Here is a 22,810-nt window from a genome sequence, read left to right as displayed (position 1 = left end):
CTAATTTATTTATATTCTTTCAAACTGTATATTCACCAAATAACAACAACCTTTATGTAGCTATCCATCTCTTAAACAGCAACTTTAGTACAAAGATTTGTCCTTCTTAGATTACCATGACCGATATTTTTAATGACATAAATGAACTGCCCAATAAGCTTAGTGCTGGCCCAGATAGAGTGCCAATTTTTTTATTAAAAAAGTGTGTCTGTAGCCTTCTAATACCGTTTGTTAGATTGTTTAATAGATCTCTGGAAACCTCTATGTTTCCTTTTTCATGGAAAGAAAGTTATGTTGTTTCTATATTTAAAAATGGTTAGAAAGACATTGAAAATTATCGTAGCACTTGTATACAATTTGCAATCCCTAAGCTCTTCGACTGTCTTATAGCAAAGCAATTTCTTGGTTATGTAAAGGCTTAATACCTCAATAACACCATGGTTTTCATAGTAAAAAATCCACTTTAACAAACTTGGTTTGCTATCAATCTGATACATTATCTCAAATTGAAGACCGTAAATAGGTTGATGCAATATACACAGATTTTTCCAAAGCATCTGATCACCAAATACTTTTGGGCAAATTAATTAATGTAGGCTTTCATGTCAGGTTTGCTGAATGGATTAAATATCTACATCTGGTAGAAGTCAAAGAGTCAAGATAGGTTGTCATCTGTCTGACAGTATCTCAGTAACATCTGGAGTTCCTCAAGAAGGCCACCTTCTACACTTCTTTTTAATATCTTCGTTAGCGATATCACTACCTATTTCTTAAATAGTAAATGTCTAATGTTAGTGGATGACTTAAAATTTTGGAAAGTTAGAGATAGCTTAAAAGACCAAGCCTTGTTGCAAGATGACTTAGACAGACTACAAAATTAGTACAATCAGAACAAACTCCACTTAAATGTAAAAAAATGTTGTTATATAAGTTTTTCTCGTAAAGTCAATAGAATCGAAACAAGCTATACTATTATTAATCAGCCACTGAATTCATCATCATCATCAACTAGCCTCTAACGTCCACTGCTAAACATAGACCTCTCGCATGCTTTTCCACAGTCCGATTTTGCGCCATCTGAATCCACTTTGTAGTCACTCTTTTTATGTCATCTGTCCATCTCGTTGGGGGTCGACCTCTATTTCTGTTAGCTTGTATTCGGGGTCTCCATTCCAAAATTCTTTTTGTCCACCGGTCATCAACTGATCTTGCTACATGACCTGCCCAGTTCCACTTTAGTGTTGTTATCCTTTCAATAACGTCTGCTACTCCTGATCTTTTGCGTATAGTAGCATTGGGTATTCTATCACGTAGAGCAATCCCTAATATTATTCTCTCCATTGCCCTTTCCGCAACTTGTAGTTTACTCACTGTTGTTCTTGTGAGTGTTAGGGTTACTGCGCCGTAGGTCATCACTGGCAAAATACACTGATTAAATACTTTTCTTGTTAGACACATTGGAATCTTAGACCTAAAAATATCTTCATCTTTCCAAATGCAGCCCAAGCGAGGTTTATTCTTCTTTTCAGCTCGATTGTTTGGTTGTCTCTGATCTCATGGCTTAAGTATTTATAGGATTACCAACTGAATTATGTTTCTTCAATTCCGGTTTTGGGTGAAATTTTTGATGAGAACCACATAAACTCTATTTCAATATTTCCATTGAATCTACAAGATTCGTGTATTGTTGCCTAGTGCGAACTTATTTGGTATACTGTTCAGTTATCTAGTTACCCTATTTTCAGAACAATATTGATACCACAGAAAGAGTCCAGCATAAATTTTTGAGATATTGTGTATACCATATCCACAATAGTATTGATCTCTACCCTCACTCAAAAACCGTCGTGATATGTCAGGAGCTATTTTTATATATATATATATATATATATATATATATATATATATATATATATATATATATATAAATATATATATATATATATATATATAACTGTTTTGGATGGGTTGGAGTCAATAATAGGGCTATTGGTTAACTATTTTTTTATTCTCGAGCTTTCAATTGTGTTTACAATTATTATCAAGAGCTAAAAAAGACAAAATACTTACAAGGTTGAACTAAAAAGAAAAAACAATTTTTGTTAACTTACCAAATAAAAATTAGTTTGGTAAGTAAAAATCACTGATTACATCTTCAAAATATTTAATAAAAAAATGTTTAATCTAATAAATGTTTCTCCGAAAATTTTTTTAATTTTGAAAACATTTTTTTTTAATATAAAAATAATTGAATTTATAAATAAGTTCAAATAGCAACCAATTACAAATAGCCTCAATGTCATAAATGCCAACATAAAATTTTTATTTTTGACAATTATATTGCCAAAAGTAAAATTTCGTTTAAACATTCTTTTTTGTTTAGTAACAAAAAGAAGAAGATTTATTCACCGTTGACAGATGTCTGAAAGAATGTGACAGATATATGGAGAATTAAATATGACATTTTACAAGTTTTATATATAAATCATAAAGAAAGAATATAATTATAAATTTTGCTTAAATTTTGAATTTCAGATCTTTTGTTTAAACTATTATCATTTTTGCTAATACAAACCATTTCCAAAAAAGTCCTTTTAAATTTATTACTTTCACTACATAAAATTTTAATGTTATCAAAATCCATAATATGGTCTTTATCGATTACATGTTCTGCCAAAGCACAAGATGGTTTTTTAATTCTGCAATCAGTTTTGTGAGAAATAATGCGATTTGAAAGATTTCTTCCGGTCTCACCAACATATTCAGCCTCACACTAAGTACAACTAATGTTGTATACTAAATTCGTTTTTTCAAATTTGTCTATAGGATATTTAGTTTTAGAATATAAAGATGAAATAGTTTTGATGTTCTTTGTTGCCATTTTTATATTGTCAATAACCTTTAGTGTTTGTATTAATTTAGGTGTTAATGATGGTATAAAAGGTAGTGAATGATAATAGATGTTTTGATTGTTAGATACAATGTTTTGAGATTGAGCAAAAAATGGTGTTAAATTATTTATATTACCAATATTAGAAAAAAGCATCCTATGTAGCATATCTGGAGGATAAGAGTTTTCAATTAGAATATTTTTTAATAATTGAAGATCTTCCTGTTGATAATCTGGATGAGAAAGTTTTAAAACACGTTCTTTTAATCCTGTTATAAGGTTCATTTTCATCTTATTTGGATGGTGAGAGTAATATCTTATAAATCTATTACTACATATGGGTTTTCTGAACCATCTGGTTTTCAACATATTGTCTGTATTTCTTACAATTCTCATGTCAAGGAATGGTAGAGAATTATCTACCTCTTCCTCAACTGTAAATTGTATATGTTGATTATGACTGTTGAAAATGTTGACTGTTTCATGAATTTTGTGTTTAGGAAGTGCCAAAACTAAATCATCTACATATCTCTTAATAAAAGGAATGAAAAAAGTGCAATTACTGATACAATCACTGATAACATCATCCATGACATAGCTACTTAGAATGGGTGAAAGACTAGATCCCATAGGACTACCAAAAATTTGTTTATAAAATACACCATTAAATATAAAAATAGAATCAAAAACAAAGTTGATAAGTGTTTTGAAATGTAATAAGTCAATATTAGTGTGTTGTGAAATCTCATTCCAATGTTTTTCAACACTACTTATGATTAAATCTAAAGGCAAATTAGTAAAAAGAGATGTTACATCAAAACTAACTAAAACATAATTTTGTGGTAAAGAAATTATTAATGAAAGAACTGAAATCAAATGAATCTTTAATGTAAAAATTGTTGTTTAAATTATAAGCATTAGTTAAGATGTCAGTGAGGAGCTGTGCTATTGGTCCATTAGGAGGGCATAAAGATGAAACAATTGGTCTCATAGATAAAGTTGGTTTATGTATTTTTGGCAGAGCATAAAACCGTGGAACAATAGAATTATAAATTTTGAGCTCTTTTGCTTTTTTATTATCAATAAATTTCTTTATGTTTAATTTAGATACTAGACAATTTGCTTTTTGTTGCAAAGTACAAACAGGACTCCTTCTAAGTGTAGTGTAATACTTAGTATCATTTAAGAGTTCTCCAGTTTTTTGTAGATAATCCTCTTTGTACATTACAACAGTTACGTTACCTTTATCGCTTTTAACAATATAAATTTCAGGATGGTATTTATATTGTTAAAAGCGATAAAGGTAACGTAACTGTTGTAATGTACAAAGAGGATTATCTACAAAAAACTGGAGAACTCTTAAATGCTACTAAGTATTACACTACACTTAGAAGGAGTCCTGTTTGTACTTTGCAACAAAAAGCAAATTGTCTAGTATCTAAATTAAACATAAAGAAATTTATTGATAATAAAAAAGCAAAAGAGCTCAAAATTTATAATTCTATTGCTCCACGGTTTTATGCTCTGCCAAAAATACATAAACCAACTTTATCTATGAGACCAATTGTTTCATCTTTATGCCCTCCTAATGGACCAATAGCACAGCTCCTCACTGACATCTTAACTAATGCTTATAATTTAAACAACAATTTTTACATTAAAGATTCATTTGATTTCAGTTCTTTCATTAATAATTTCCAATTACCACAAAATTATGTTTTAGTTAGTTTTGATGTAACATCTCTTTTTACTAATTTGCCTTTAGATTTAATCATAAGTAGTGTTGAAAAATATTGGAATGAGATTTCACAACACACTAATATTGACTTATTACATTTCAAAACACTTATCAACTTTGTTTTTGATTCTATTTTTATATTTAATGGTGTATTTTATAAACAAATTTTTGGTAGTCCTATGGGATCTAGTCTTTCACCCATTCTAAGTAGCTATGTCATGGATGATGTTATCAGTGATTGTATCAGTAATTGCACTTTTTTCATTCCTTTTATTAAGAGATATGTAGGTGATTTAGTTTTGGCACTTCCTAAACACAAAATACATGAAACAGTCAACATTTTCAACAATCATAATCAACATATACAATTTACAGTTGAGGAAGAGGTAGATAATTCTCTACCATTCCTTGATATGAGAATTGTAAGAAATACAGACAATATGTTGAAAACCAGATGGTTCAGAAAACCCATATGTAGTAATAGATTTATAAGCTATTACTCTCACCATCCAAATAAGATGAAAATGAACCTTATAACAGGATTAAAAGAACGTGTTTTAAAACTTTCTCATCCAGATTATCTACAGGAAGATCTTCAATTATTAAAAAATATTCTAATTGAAAACTCTTATCCTCCAGATATGCTACATAGGATGCTTTTTTCTAATATTGGTAATATAAATAATTTAACACCATTTTTTGCTCAATCTCAAAACATTGTATCTAACAATCAAAACATCTATTATCATTCACTACCTTTTATACCATCATTAACACCTAAATTAATACAAACACTAAAGGTTATTGACAATATAAAAATAGCAACAAAGAACATCAAAACTATTTCATCTTTATATTCTAAAACTAAATATCCTATAGACAAATTTGAAAAAACGAATTTAGTATACAGCATTAGTTGTACTCAGTGTGAGGCTGAATATGTTGGTGAGACCGGAAGAAATCTTTCAAATCGCATTATTTCTCACAAAAGTGATTGCAGAATTAAAAAACCATCTTGTGCTTTGGCAGAACATGTAATCGATAAAGACCATATTATGGATTTTGATAACATTAAAATTTTATGTAGTGAAAGTAATAAATTTAAAAGGACTTTTTTGGAAATGGTTTGTATTAGCAAAAATGATAATAGTTTAAACAAAAGATCTGAAATTCAAAATTTAAGCAAAATTTATAATTATATTCTTTCTTTATGATTTATATATAAAACTTGTAAAATGTCATATTTAATTCTCCATATATCTGTCACATTCTTTCAGACATCTGTCAACGGTGAATAAATCTTCTTCTTTTTGTTACTAAACAAAAAAGAATGTTTAAACGAAATTTTACTTTTGGCAATATAATTGTCAAAAATAAAAATTTTATGTTGGCATTTATGACATTGAGGCTATTTGTAATTGGTTGCTATTTGAACTTATTTATAAATTCAATTATTTTTATATTAAAAAAAAATGTTTTCAAAATTAAAAAAATTTTCGGAGAAACATTTATTAGATTAAAACATTTTTTTATTAAATATTTTGAAGATGTAAGCAGTGATTTTTACTTACCAAACTAATTTTTATTTGGTAAGTTAACAAAAATTGTTTTTTCTTTTTAGTTCAACCTTGTAAGTATTTTGTCTTTTTTAGCTCTTGATAATAATTGTAAACACAATTGAAAGCTCGAGAATAAAAAAATAGTTAACCAATAGCCCTATTATTGACTCCAACCCATCCAAAACAGTTATATATTTGTTCCAAACGAGTCACAAGTACTTCTTTTTTCTTATTCTTATATATATATATATATATATATATATATATATATATATATATATATATATATTGATTGTCTAAACCTGTTAAGCCAGGTTTGGACAATCAATAAGTTGATGTTTGTTATTCCCCATCAAGCTCTACGTTACCACAATATTTTTAATATTCCTTTCCACAGAGAGAACATCCTATGGTATTCACAACCGATTGGATAGATACATGGTGCTATTAAATGTTCTGGATTTTGATGTTTTTAATATAACTTTAACTCAGTTAAAAAGATTTTTGCTTTGTGATATGTATATTGGTATTGTTAAATTTTGTTCTTGTTATATTTTTAGTATGTAAGATTTTTAGTCTCATTTTTTAAACTTTTTAATATTGATTTTATATTATAAGTAATTTCTAGTCTTTAATCCTAACTGTTATATTGTATATTGTAATTTAAACTGTTAATGGTATTATGCCGTGTATTAAATAAATAAATAAATATGATCCAGAAGAATCACTCCAGAATATATGTGTGACCTGCGTCCTACATATGTAATAACCACTTACCAATCACATCAGATAAAGATTTAAATGGAGTAATACCAAGATCATGGCTGAAGTCAACGTTTATTGCTCTACCAAACAAAACAAAATCCGTATTTGCAATGATTTCCGGTGCTATTTCAATGATGTAGAGATGTGAATTGCGATATTTATGCATACTTCATTGATTACCATAAAGCTTTCGATAGAGTAAAACACGACAACCTGATGGAGATATTAACAAAAATTGGAATAAACACCTGTGATCTAAAAATTATTAGCAATCTTTACTAGAATCAAACATCGTCTATCCGTACAGAGGCAGGAGAATCCGACAATATTAAAATCAAACGTGGGGTCCGACAGGGATGTATACTATCACCCTTGCTGTTATACTCTGAGTAAATCTTTCAAGAAGCAGTAGAGGATGTTGAAGCAGGAATTCGCATTAACGGAGAATGTATCAATAACATCAAATACGCGGATGACACGGTGATATTCGCTGACAATGCAAAAAGGAAAGGAGTTGTTAACCATAATAAAAACAGCCAAAACCTAATACCTCGGTCACATCATGAGGAATGGCGAAAGATATGGGTTGCTGCAACTAATTTTACAAGGAAGCGTAGAAGGAAAACGAGGACCAGGAAGGCGAAATCACAAATCTTTTCTGAGCAGAATTTTGCAAAAAACAGATTACTATGATAGTCGCCAGCATCCGAAACAGATAGGCACTACAGGAAGAAGAAGATTTTACAATTTAATACTTATGTACATCAGTAGTGTCAGTGAAATTACCAATATCGCGATACGTCCCTGGACAGCGGCTACTAGAATTTCTTAAACATTTGTACCGCCACTGTCTTCGATGGTATAGAAATATGGAGGCAACTATATGTATAAACTTGGTAAATTAATAAAAAATATTTTAGTACCTTACAAATGTATATATATGTACATAAACAAAAGATCTTTTTAATATAATAAATAAAATTATTTATACTTTATTGCTATTGAAAACTTTACAATGTAAACATTTTTATTTCATTGTAACTACATTGTAACAATAACTATTATGATATGCAACCAACGTCTGGGAACTTTCCCGCTTTAAGCTCATTACTATTGATTTAGTGTTAGATAAAGGTGTTTTTGTGTTGTAAAATCATACGCCAGATTTAAAATAATATATTTAAAAATGAAAATTTGATATTTTAAAAAAATATACAGTGACAATCAGCAAATAAGATGTGCTCTACTTTGGAACTTTGTCTTTCATAATTGCATAATACTGGTCCAAACCAACTTGATTTGCTTCCTTGTAGTAAGGCAGAGCTTGCATTCTCTTCATCCAAGCAACTATTTTGGGATATTTAGCTTCCTTCAAGTTGAAAAACACATTCCATGAGGTAATGGAAGTAATAAAAGAGAAATCGGCTACTGTTAGTTGGTCACCAGCGATATAGTTATTCTTTTCCAAAAATTTTTCTGTGATAGTATAGGCTTCCTCGAGCGCTGTTAATAATTTAGGGGCAATCTCTTTCTCACCTTCGAAGAGAAGACTTCTCTAAAACAGAAATAATAATAAAATATGATATAATTAGACTAATCTCTTAGTTAAGTTTAAATTGTTATTCTTATTTGGATAACCTTGTTATCCAAACAGTGTTTTGTGAATAACAACTTTTTGATTTTACTAAATGTTCTTAACTAATTAAACAGTAGGTGGACTAGTAGCAAAATCAAACATTTAACTTTATCATCAATATATATGTGCTATAGATATATATATATATATATATATATATATATATATATATATATATATATATATTATATCTTTTTTCTTACTCTTATATATATATATATATATATATATATATATATATATATATATATATATACAATAGTCTCTCTTTTTAATGATTCCCTATATAACGATAATTCTCCTATAACGATGAAAATAGTAAACGTTGTTTGGTTTGTCATAAGGACAAAGAATTAATTCTTTCTCTATACCGACATCGTTCTCTTTTTATAGCGATGACTTTTCGTCGTTCAATAGTCGATGATATATGTAATATTGTGTTTAAAGCCCATACTACCTAAGTCACGAGTGGCAAGGTCATTGTCCAGCGGTTGTTTTGTTTCGCGCTTAAGAAATGCGGCCACTCCTCCTACTCATTATTATCCAAGGGTTGAGTGACACGCTTTTATTGTTCACGAGGCGTCCTAACTGTTTTCACAAAAATGTTGTCATCGATTGACGACTTCTCACTTCCAGTTTCAGTTGTGTCTCATAGGGCGGTAGCAGGAAGAAGTTGAGGAAACCTCAGCACGATTTAGATCGCGCTATGATTCAGTGGTTCCAGCAGCAGCGTATAAACCATATTCCACTTGCTTGGCCTCTGGTCAGGACAAAAGCTTTTGACAAAAGAGTCTTTTATAACTGAGCTTAGAATTGGGAATTTTAAGGCATCTGAGGGTTGACTGAGCAAGTGGAAGCTGCGGCACAAGATCAACTACGGGTAGATCAGCAGATAGGCTCGCGATGTTATTAAAAACGTAACAGATGATGGGCTAGAAAACGTATGGCCTGGACTGAAGGCACGATATGCGTCAGACGACGTTTTCAATGCTGATGAGACTGGATTGATTTTTAAAATGACACCAAACAGAACCTAAAAATTTAAATCGGAAAAGCGTTGGTGAAAAGCTCTCTACGATTTCGAGTGACCGCTAACATGACATATTCAGTGAAGAGAAAATTGTTAGTGATAGTGAAGTCGAAAAAACCACGTTGCTTTTGACATCAAAAATCTACCTGCGACCTACAAACCAAACAAGATTGCGTGGATTACTTCGGAAATTTTTGAAGAAGTAAATGAGATAAAGGGAAAAAATTCTTCTCCTTGTAGACAATTGTCTAGCTCATCCTGTACTGTGGGACCTTCAAAACATTGAACTTTGTTTCCTGTCAGCAAACACAATGAGTGTCCTGCAGCCCATTGACCAAAGTGTTATCAAGAGTTTAAAAAGTCATTACAGAAGAAGACTTCTGATGGAATCGGTTGAGAACAGTGGCGATTTCAAACTAACTAAACGCCGTCCTAATGATTAGTAAATCCTTGGACGAGATGACGAGCAATATGATAAAACATTAATTCTAATACGCGGGATGGCTGAAAGATCAAGGATTGACTGAAAATAAAAATGACCTGCCGTTAACTGTTTGAGCCAGACAGTTTGAACTTCCTATCACCTACGGACTCGAAGAGCTAACAGATTTCGAAGAAGTTGATAACGATGTAGCCACAACATCTAGACCCGGAAGTGGAAGCAGAGCCAAAACCAGCTCCGACCTCTTAGCAGGCATTGGATACGGCAAAAGTATTTCTTCGACCAGGAAAACGATATGAGTGCTGTGGAAGATGCTATGCGTCTTCAGGACAAAGTCAGGTCAGTTTTGTGGAAAAGTAAAAGGAAACAGACCAAGGTGATAAGCAAGACTTTTTCGTTAGCGTATGCTAAATATAGGATATAAACTTTTTTTTTTCATACCTTGATGAAAATACTGCACAGTCATTTTTTTATACCATATTGCTTATCTCATGCTTTAATAAATATATGTTGTGTACATTATATACACTGTTAATTCATTTATAATCGTTTTGATATTTTTTTTAAATTACAATAGGTTATTTAGCACAGTATTATTATTACAGTAACGATTTGTTTCTCTGTATAACGATCTCTCCTTATAACGATTAAAATTCCCGGTTCCTTGCATATCGTTATAGAGAGAGAGGACTGTATTTCAAATTATTTTCTACCGTCCTGGTCGAATTTTCAGCAATCAGTCTATAGGAAATAAAAATATTTGTTTTATGTCTCAATATTTCGTCACGATTTTGTGACTTCTTCATGAGAAAACTGTAAATTTATTAGAATTATTAAATGTAAACAAAGCGAATATTTCAATATTTACAACTAAAAGAGTAAAAGTTTAAATTTTGTTAACATATCTAAATGACATTTATTTTATTTTAATTTATTTAGGAGTTATGGTAACCGCAATACATTATATTTTATAGAGTGAATTCTTATATTGGACAATTTTTAGTGAATAAGTTAAAGTTTTTTAATAAACAATTATTATGACAGTATTATTGATATTATAAGGTGGAAAGATGCAATTAATATTTGAGGAATGAGAAAGAATCAGGAACATGTTAAATTGATCATGAATGAACTATAAAATGTAATTGATGGCACGTAGTCAGTTATTGTAATACTGATATTGAGAAATGGAATAAAATTTTAGTTAGAGTTACCAGAAGATTATTTTGTGAGATTTCTTTTTAGCTTAAGATCTATCATATCATATATTGTTTAGTATGTTGCAGTAAATATTACCTACTTAAATGGTTGGTGTCAGTCTTATAATTTATAGATTCAAGAGTTTTGTTAATGTGTACCATTTCAAGGAAAAGTCGATTTTTATAATTATCAACATTTTCCAAGATTTTTACATTATTGAAGTCAAAGTTATGTCCTGTCTTTAAGTGGTGGTCAACTAAGGCACAAGAGTTATTTCTTTTGTTACAGTCACTTTTGCGTTGAGTGACACGCTGTTTAAACCACTGCTGACTTTGGCCAAAATAACAACTTTGACATTGCCTACAATTTATTCGGTTTATTATGTTAGTCAATATTGAATTTGGAGTTTTAACTTTTATCTCTTATTTTTGAAATTAACTTTGAATTTAGAAGTAAATTGTATTTAATTAATTTAATATTCGGAAAGGTTTTGAAAAGCGGGACAATTTGGTTTGTTAAATTTTGTATTTAAGGTACTTTTTTGTATGTAACTGGTTGTGGATTATTTATTAAAGCTCTATTTTAAAATTGAGTGTTATAAATGAGTTTTTTTAATATATGTTTTGGGTAGCCATTGTTTAAAACCATTTTAAAAAGTTTCTTTAAATTAATATCTAGGAAACTCCGATCACAGATTGTCGTTACTCGATTTTTCATAGATATAATAGTGTTGAATTTTTTATTTCTAGGATAATTAAAATTATAATTTATAAATCTGCCAGATGCAGTATCTTTTTGATACCAATCTAATATGATTCTGTTGTCATTTGTTCTTATGACTTTGGTATCTAAAAAAGGGATATTATTTTCATTTTCTTACTCGACAGTGAATTGAATATTTTGATATTAAATTCTTACTCTTTTACTTGTAAGTATTGAAATATTCACTTTGTTTATATCCAATAATTCTAATAAATTTATAGTTTTCTCCTGAAAAAGTCACAAAATCTTGACGAAATATTAAGACATAAAACAAATAGAGTTTTATTTCCTACAGACCGATTGCTGAAACTGAAATGTATCTGTTTTTTCAAACTTAAAACTGAACGTTTTGTATTTTTAATCTGCATGGTTTATAAATTAAGTTATTTCTTTCACTTCCAACTTAATATGCTGCATATCTTTTGTAAGATAAATCACGTGCAAATTTGTTTGTCTCTATGAATGTTTGCTTATTTGACTAACTTGTAAATAAACTGATGATTTGTATGAATTAATACACGCAACGTCTTCAATAAAAGGATGAAGTAGCTGATATCCTTTCTTTTATTCTCCAACATTTCACCGAGAATCCTCCACTATCATAGTAAACTACATTTATTGTAGTATACTTCCTCATCATCATAATTCTCAGCGTATTCTATCGATTATAATGCAGCCTCCCTTACATAATCATTCTTCATTTCTACCCACGATTGTCTAATATTCGCTTTTCTGTGCTTTGTTGTACCGGCTTGTTTCATTATGCCATAGTCTAATCTTTTTGGTCTTCTTGATCTCTTGACGCCTCTTGGATACTTGTAGTGGACCATCTATTGTCAGTTCTTCTCGCTAAATGTTCCTTTCACTGCCACAAGATTCAATTCTGTGGATTACTTCAGTGACTGGTTTTGTGTCTGTCCTATTCTATTCTTTTTCGATTTCTCTTTCTTATACCCAGCATGCATCGCTCCATTGGCCTTTGAGCGACTTTGAGTTTTGCTCTTTGTTTAGTTTTTAAGTTTCGCAGCTGTATGCCATGGTTAGATGCTTTTTTCTTCAGGCGGAGTTGCATCCTAGTTTTGAACATAACTTAATTTTTACCAAAAGATGCCCGAGCCAGTTTCATTCTTTTACTGAATTCTTGGTGTAAGGAGCCATATTTATGTATCAATTGTGCTAGGTATACATAATCGTCTACTGTCTATTATTACATCTTATACATCTATTAGCTCGTTGTATATGGTTGCTCGAGTTGCAGTGAAGAGCTTTGGTGATATTGCGTCTTATTTTCGGGCGCCTCTGGTAGTGGGAAATTCTGGAGTGTTTTCGTAAATTTCTACGATAGCTTTTACTTGTCTGTATATATTTGCTAAAGTCTCTATGTATGGTTTCTCCATGCTTTGGTTGCTCAAAGCTTTTATTACTGCCTTGGGATATACAGAATTGAAAGTATTTTATATTCTTTAGCTCTACTTATTAGTTCTCGAAGCGTATGGATACGATACAAAGTACTAAATGCACGTTTGAAGCCAGCTTGCTCTCTTGGCTGTGGAGCATCTACTGCATTTGTTAATCTGCTGTTGATGGTCTTTGTAAATATCTTGTTGTATTTCAGCGGTCTGATATGGTATATATATATATATATATATATATATATATATATATATATATATATATATATATACAAACAACACAGTTTATTAGGGCTGCAGTCAGTTTTTTTTTAGCTTTCGGAATTGTTTTTATTCCTTCTTCAAGACACTGTAATTAGAATGTGTAAATATTTACAATATATCACAAATTGTCAATGCAACTTACTAGTCGTCGAGATTATTTATATAAAGCTACGACACTCAACATTAATAGCACACATATAAAATATAACATATAAAATAATGAACAAAATACATTTTAAAATTTAGTTATTCATAGTAAAATTTTGTTTGTGACATCTTTTAATGGTGTGTTTTAACTGATCCATAGAGAACAGAAAGAAAAAACAAAAATAGTATTATTAAAATGTAATTAAGTGTTCTTTATGTTTAATTAATGGAAGTAGTAAATTAAACCTGTCTTGATGGTATGCAACATGGTTTGCATGCAGGTGTATTATGGTGTGTATATGTAAAAGTAAATCTTTATTTTATTTTTGATGTTTTGTCAGTAAATAACAATAAATGTTAATCAGTTTATCTATGTCAGTCTTTTTATTTATACAAGACGTATTGGATTTTATGAAACACATTTCCAAGAAAAACACGTTTTGAATGGTTTTTTTCCTTTGCCAAATCGGCAGTCAATAATATTCAGTATTTCTTATATATATAGGAGGGAGTCCCAAAAATAATGTTAGCTATCAACTATACCTTGGGAAATACAACAGATAAAATTACAAGAAGAAAATTTTGTAACTAGTCGACCAACACAAAATTACAGAAGTTATTTTGAAGTGCTAAATATGACTGTCATGGGGAGCAGAGTCACAGAATGTTATTAGTTTTAATCTGTAATGTTATTGGATTACCTAATTGGGACTATTTGAGTTTACTATATAGTTTTGCCGACAACCTTTAGTGATACACTGTACCGTAGTAGGAGTTCAGGTTGACCAGTGCCAGCCCTGTTATTTTTTAATTCTCCTATCGTTCCTTTATATATTCTGTAAGGATGACAGCTTTTTGTAGTAGGAGATTGCAGTCGACTATTTTTGTATGTACTTTTGAATGAATCTTTTGTATACATTAAAAATGGTATAGGAAACATATTGTTTAGTAGTAAATTCCTTTCTGGTTTTAAACTTTAGCTTTTCTTTTAAGTTTCGGGATTCTGCAGCTGTCCCAAAAATTGTAAAAGAGCTCAAGGATGTGGTTCTTAGCGACCTTTATTTGTTTTACACAGCTATCATTCGCGCTACCTTGTCATTCTTCATTGAGTGGATCGGTTGGTTTAATTATTTAACCGTGAAAGGTGGCTCGAGACAATTTCTGTTAATTTGGGGGTTTTGAATTATTTTTCATTTTCTTTATTTTTAAGTTGGGTCATCCATTTAGTAGGACCTAGTGATCTACTTGACCTAGTTAATTTTTAATGAGTTGTCTGGTCTGAGGTGGGTATAGAGCACCTGAGCTTCATAATGAGATTCCGTGGCATTTTGATATTAGGTGTCAAATTCATAATGTTAAATGGGTTTTCGTTGTATGGTTTTTTTGTATATGTGGTAAGAATGTTTTGTTGATTACTCGAAAAGGCCTGATATAAAATGCTTTCTGTATCCTCTGGATGTGAGTCGCCTTGATATGTTCTTGACTGTATCCAGAAAGGTATCATAGTTCTCTAATGTAGTCTCAGATTAGTTATATTTATGTCTATATCCTCTACAAAATTTTTCTATTAGTGTTTTGAAGTTATACAAATAGAAGAAATTATATACAACTACGTTAGAAATAATAAAAACTGTCAAGGATATATGTGGAAGAGGCTATATTATATATTATATTATACCTATATTATTTGCAATATTATCTGATGATGCTATTAAAAGTTTGAAAGGAAAACTACAAAAAATTATGTATGATTTTGAAAAATGAAATTAAATATGTTGAAATGAATTTGTGTATACTGATCGACATGAGTAGATGTAAGAATTATGTCAAAGTGTATAGCTGTACATTTGAACCCACAATTTAGGATTACGAAGAAAAATAAAAAGAACATAAGATTAAATATCGGAATATAAAATATTTATTATCAGATAATACTTACAGAAATTGAAAGTCCTCTAACAAACAAAATACTTGAATCATAGTGAAGTCTGTGATCGACAATCGCCCTCTTTTTAATGTCTTTTGGATAAAGAGAGTCATCTTTTCCGTATTTAGCTACTAAATATGTATTAATAGCATGACTGTCAACTAGTACGAAACCATCATCATCCAATACAGGTACAGTATGTTGAGGATTTAACTACAAAAAAAATTAAACTAATTTAAATGATATTTTTAGAAAATAAAATATAAAAGTTTATTCCTCTCTTTTCATATTGAAATAAACTATATTATAATTTTTTATTCATTTACAGGTTAAATTAGCATCTATCCTGAAGTTATAAGCGACTAAATTTTGTGCGTATTAATATATTTTAAGTAACCATTTGTCAACAAGTTGTCTGGAATTAAATTGTTACGAAGTCTTTTAATCTGTTTGGAATGTTGTAAGAATGTCTTTGAAACGAATATTTAGGTCAGTAGTGTTGTTAGACTCTCTACGACAGTACAGGTTTTATATGTTAGAAGTTTTGTTCAGTTATTTTAAATGTAACTAAATATAGTATTTTTCATATAAAAATGCGTGCACGTCATTCAAGATTTACGACGTCAGAACCCCACAGCGTTGCCAAAACATCAGAATAGTTAGTAAGTGAGGAATTTTTAAAATGTCAACTATTTGTCAAACTATTATATTAACAGTAAATACACTTAGTTTTAAGATTACTGCAATACACTAAAATACATAAGAAAACATTTGAATTCAAAATTATATATTCTACATTTGAAACTTAGGATTAATAATAAAAACGTCCCGCCATTATTTCTTGTTCAAAATAATCTATGTTATATGAAAGCTTATTACCTTTCTACAGACTATTTAGTTGTTTTGGCATAGCACAATCACAATACACAACAATAATTAGTTTTTAAAGCTATTAATCTAAATTTAATATGTATTTATAAATACAATTTATTAATATAAAATATATTATGATTAAATTGTGTAAGAAATCAAAACAAACAAAATTTTTACTCTAAAAAAGCAGCAACACTTTAAACAATTTTACCACACGCTTGACTGTCAAAAAATTTGAAGTATTCCCATATCAGTTGCGTACAATTGTCTAATATATTTAATTAAAATTATTATTTTGTAGAATATTAGACTAAAAGAGTTATTTCATAAAATTTATATTAGTAATAATAAATGTTTTTGGTTATTCAATCAATATAATTCTAAAATTCCCAATATAATGATGATTACATTTTTCTGATTATTATACCATGTTGACGCCTATGAAAGATCGAGCAGTTCCGTATGGGTTTCGTATTATTAGCTGTGTTAAGAAAATTTGAACTCTAAGGTTGACGTTCTGAAAATTTTAAATATGTTGTCGTTTAAAGTGACGTCACTTTATATAAATTATGACGTGCACGCATTTTTATATGAAAAATACTATAACCTAATGATTCTTTAGAAAAACACTAATATAATTTCATGAGATACGCCCATAGACTATGGAAAGTATGCTGATAAGGCCTGTATTGGCCTATGTTAGACCCCTGCCTATGATGGACCCCCTGCTGTAATTTCAAATATGGCGCTGTTACATGCACGTCGCCGGTTGCCGCTTACGCACGAAATTTGTAGTTTAGTATTTTTGCAAAGTTTCAGACCCGTGGCGGTTATAACAGTAAATTTGTGAAATAAAATTAAAATTTGGCGTTGCTGATCTAATAAAATTTTTTGGTAAGTAATATTTTACTGGTAACATACGTTAAGCTAAGTATTGCTTTCGTTTTGTATAAAATGACTACACTTTCTTTATCAAATACTATACTTTGTTTTAGGTTAGAATGGTCAAAACAAAAGTAACAGAATTAAATTTAATGTCTTGTCTATTTGCCTATGATGGACCCGTTTGTCGTTACCTATGACGAACTAAGGATCCATCATAGAAAAAAGGAAATAAGTTGCTACTTAACAATTAACATAATACATTTAACAGAAATGGATCCTCATAAAAGGCAACAGTGGAATGAGAGTAATAAGCAGCAAGTTTTAAAAAGCATACAAGGAAAAACTATGGGGTTTAAGCTGGCAGCAAAAACATTTAACGTTCCAAAAACGACTTTGAAAAGGCGCTTTAATTAGCAACAAGGAAGTATCAAAGGTGATTTGGGAGGACGAAGACCAATATTTTTCACTGATATTGAAAAGGAAATTGCTGACCATATTATCACCATGGAAGCTCGTTTTTTTGGCCTGACCAGTAAAGATTTACGAAAACTTGTATACGAAGCAGCTGAAATAAACAAGATTAGCCACAGTTTTAATAAGGAAACCAAGACGGCAGGCTGGAAATGGGTCAGAGGCTTTTTAAAGCGGAATCCTCGAATATCATTACGAAATCCAGAAAATACTTCGTTGGCAAGGGCTCAAGCTTTTAATAAACCAAATATATGTGCCTATTTTACAGCATTAATACATAGACGAGTTTCAATTTTCACCGGAAGACATTTATAACATGGACGAGTCCGGTTTGACAGCTGTGCAAAAGAGATCGCAGAAGATTTATGCTAGTAAAGGTCGCAAACAAGTTGGTGCTTTCAGTAGTGCAGAGCGCGGTCTATATGTTACGGTCGTATGTGCAATGACTGCAATTGGAACATATGTTCCTCCTGCTTTGATTTTTCCTCGACAGAGAAAGAAAGACGAACTTATGATCGATGCACCTACTGAAAGTATAGCCTTCGCTCAAGAAAAAGAATGGATGACTTCCGACATTTTCTGTCTCTGGCTGAAACTTTTTGTAAGGTATTCAAAGGCTTCTAAAACCAACCAAGTTTTGTTGGTACTCGATGGTCATGGTAGTCATAAAAGTTTTGAAGCTCTCCAGTTTGCAAAAGAAAACGGTATTATTATGTTTTGTTTTCCTGCTCACTGCCCTCATCACGTTCAACCCTTGGACGTAGGATTTTTTAGACCACTTCAAACTTACTACGGCCAATAAATCCAATTATGGCTGCGACAGAGTCTCAACTCTGTCTCCCGTTTAAACAATTTTAAATAATTTTGTTTGCTCAAAGATTTGTTAAAAACTTTGACTTTTTGTATAAAAGATTTGACCATAATTTAAACCCTTAATATTGTTAATTATTATTATTATTGTTAATGATTAAAAAAAGGCTATCTTGTCTCCTAAGGGTCGTAGAACCACTTTTTTTTAGAAGTTTTATTTTTTAACCAGCTTTCCGAATATTTTTTTGTCAACTAATTTGAAGTAAATTCTGCGGAATTATTGTAGATGTTTATAAGATTAAAAAGTGGTATTTATTATTAAATCATTTTGTGTATATAATTTAACATAGGTATAATTTTTTTACCTACCAGTACCTACCTTTTTTAGCTACCCTGCTATACTCCCAAAGCCGCGACAGCGGTATAAAACGGGAGACTATTATTATATAATTTTTTTAACATTTTCCATAGGGTATTACTATACGTCTTAGCAAAGAAAATAATCCACGGATTATTGAAATCTATTCAATCTAATTATTTGGACCGAGAAATGAATGGGTTTGGCCCATCCTATGTTGCTTATATCCTATTGGCCCATTTGGACCTATCTTAGAAATTAGCTCATTTTTTAGAAAAATAGAACTTGAAGGCCGCCGCATCACGCAAAATTATTAACCAGGGTTCAGAGCTCATGCCAGAGATCACACTAAGAGAAATCCAGGACGCAATGAAAAAGATGAAAAACAACAAAGCGCCAGGAGAAGATGGAGTCGTAATAGAAGCTATAAAGATGGGCGGACTTGCCCTTCTCAACCAAATAAAAATGATGTTTAACCTTTGTCTAACAGATTGTTGCATACCAAAATCATGGAACAATGCAGTAACAATTTTACTACACAAGAAAGGAGACAAGGCGCACCTAGAAAACTATAGACTAATCAGCTTATTGAACCACATCTATAAAATGTTAACCCGAATAATTAAGACAAGACTAGAGAAAAAATTAGATTTCTACCAACCCCGAGAACAAGCTGGCTTCCACTCAAAATTCGGAACAAACGATTATCTACAAACAGTAAAAACCTTAATAGAAAAGTCGCTAGAATATAACAGACCACTGGTACTTATCTTCGTAGACTTTCACAAAGCCTCCGACACTGTGGAATTAGACAGCATTATAACTGCTCTGAATAATATTAGAATAGATTACCGGCTCACAAAGCTAGTACAAACATTATACTAAAACGCCACCATGCGTGTAAAACTACATGATACCACCAGAGAAATTCATTTCAAGCGAGGTGTGAGACAGTACGACACTATCTCACCTAAATTATTTATAACGGTCCTCGGATACGCCTTTAAAATGCTAAAGTGGGAAAATAGAGGAATAAAAATATATGGAGAAATGCTCAATCATCTGCGTTTTGCTGATGACATAGTACTTATTACCGAAGATATGGGTGAAGCACAACAAATGGTACAAGAGAAAACGTATCTTTAACAATAGGTCTAAAAATGAACATCAGTAAGACCAAATTTATGACAAATTTAGTTCCCAGCGAACACCTAATCATCCAAAATTAAGTGGTAGTATTGACAGAAAAGTACATACATCTTGGTCATGAAATCAAAATAGGCAAGGACAACCAGACCTGCTAATTTCAACGACGAATAACACTTGCTTGGGCGGCGTATGGTTCACTAAGAGACCTCTTTAAGAGCAACATCCCGATAGCTATGAAACTGAAGAGATTTGACCAATGCGTTCTCCCTATTATGACATACGAACGAGAAACTCTCACGCTCACAAAATCAATAGCACTAAAAATGCGAGTGGCACAAAGGCGTATGGAAAGATCAATTCTCGGCGTGACAAAAAAAGACAAAATAAGGAATCAAGACTTAAGGAAAAGAACAGGTATCAGTGATGTCGTCGAACGTATAGCCAAGCTAAAATGGAATTGGGCAGGTCACATAGCGAGACTGAAAGACACAAGATGGACCAGAAAACTAATTGACTGGCGCCCACGAGAAGACAAACGCAGCAGAGGACGACCACCAACACGCTGGATGGACGACATTAGACGAATATCCAAGAAATGGTAACAAGAAACAAGAAGTACAGAACCGTGAAGAGTGGCGAAAAATGGGAGAGACCTATGTGCAGCAATGGACAGAAGAGGTTGCATGATGATGATATATATATATATATATATATATATATATATATATATATATATATATATATATATATATATATATATATATATATATAATATATATATATATATAATATATATATATATAATATATATATATATAATATATATATATATATAATATATATATATATACATATTATAATTATGTAGTTTGACCTTGTTTTATACATTTTTCTACATAATACGTATATCAATTAACTATTGTACCGGATCTATTAAGTCTGATAATCGAATGATTCACGCACATCGTCGTCAAGAACAAATAGCTTTTTACATTCATTATTTATGAGTTTTCTTTATAATTAATAGAAGTTAAAAATTGCAACAAACGTTTTTTTAACCTTTTTGAACATCTTGAATAAACGGTAATTGTACGTAAGTGTAGCAAAAGTAATAATTTATATATTGAACCATAGATGTTTTCTTTCTTGTCTTTTTAAAACCGGAATATTACAAAATCCATTGTGTTCATATAATGACACCTCAATGTTAGATTTATTTAAATCACATATTTTTTGAATTTTCCACATATTATAATCCTTTAAGATTATTATTTATTAATAATAATAATAGCGAATAATACTAAGAGCCATACTCAAAGTCCCTCAAGAGTCAATGGAGCTATGCGCGCTAGGTATAACAAAGAGTGATGGAAACATAATAGAATAGATCAGACAGAAAACTAAGGTCGCTGAGGTAGTCCACAGAATTAAATCTTTAATATGGCAGTGGGCGGGAGCTTTAGCGAGAAGAACTTACAATAGATGATCCACTAGAATTACACTCCGGTATTCAAGAGGCATCAAAAAACCAAGAAGACGTCTAAATTTAAGATGGGATTATGACATTGTAGCATTTTCGTTTCACCCAGTATATCATAAAACACCGAAAAAGATTTTTAATCTTTTTGCGTCTCCGAGGTTGATAATATAAACATTTTCGAGTCGGTTTATAATAATTATAATTGCTCTCTCGATTGATCTTAATTCCGCAGGAAATAAATACGAATCATTTCGCTTATGTTTATACTGATTTGGGAGAATTACATAACTCATCGATGGATCGCCTGCGAAAGCAGTCAATTTCATTGTTGAAGTCATGAAGAATTTTGTCGTCGGAAAATTCGTTACCATTATTCGTTATTCGTTTTTGTCATCGGAAATTCGTTAGAGAGCAGTCAAGGAAAGAATGAATTGGGGTCTGAACGAGCAAAGATATTTTTCGGCGATAATTTCAAAAACCGACCAATTTTGGCATAATTCGAATGAGTTTTGATTAAAAAGAAGGTGATTAGGCTCAAATGCTGTGTGGCAGTCTTTGTGAAGTGAGATAATCACCGGTTTGTTGCTGTATTCTGTGTCAGGGGATTTGATAACAGCGTTTCTGAGGGCTAAGTGAGGACCACATGGTTTTAAGTGAAAATTAAGCAGCCGAGTGTCATTATGTGTTACATATTGTTATCATCCAGGATAACCTGAAGCGTAATTCGATGTTTGACCTCTCCCAAGATTTGTCCAGCTTCCATTTTGTGTCTTCCATGGATCGAATCCAGATCGTTTGAAGTTTGTATGGAACAGTGTTTTTTTTGTATCAAATTTCAAGGTAACAAACTTTTTTAATAATTTAAAAGGAAATAATTAGCCAGGAAGAAAATAGTGTTGTTAAATTTTTCTAAATAAACATTTTTCGTTAATATACTAAGATTTGCTTTTATGACAAATTAAAAAGTTTATAAATAAATATAAGTTTTATGGATCAACTAATTGTCATATTT

General features: G+C 30.9%; 1 protein-coding gene across 1 annotated transcript in view; it reads right to left on the bottom strand.

Annotated features, from left to right (window-relative positions):
* The window catches only part of LOC140448836 (uncharacterized), a 119,986-nt gene that overhangs the window by 32,933 nt on the left and 64,243 nt on the right, over positions 1–22,810 (bottom strand). The window contains exons 2-3 of the mRNA XM_072541956.1: positions 15,785–15,985; positions 8,200–8,507 (exon numbers count right to left, since the gene is read on the bottom strand). Coding sequence (XP_072398057.1) covers positions 8,200–8,507; positions 15,785–15,985 — 509 coding nt within the window. The remainder of the gene's footprint in view (positions 1–8,199; positions 8,508–15,784; positions 15,986–22,810) is intronic.

Source organism: Diabrotica undecimpunctata, chromosome 8, assembly GCF_040954645.1.
Source record: "Diabrotica undecimpunctata isolate CICGRU chromosome 8, icDiaUnde3, whole genome shotgun sequence".
Taxonomy (NCBI): domain Eukaryota; kingdom Metazoa; phylum Arthropoda; class Insecta; order Coleoptera; family Chrysomelidae; genus Diabrotica; species Diabrotica undecimpunctata.
Note: the sequence above shows the minus strand (reverse complement) of the source record. Positions and strands in the feature narration are given on the sequence as shown.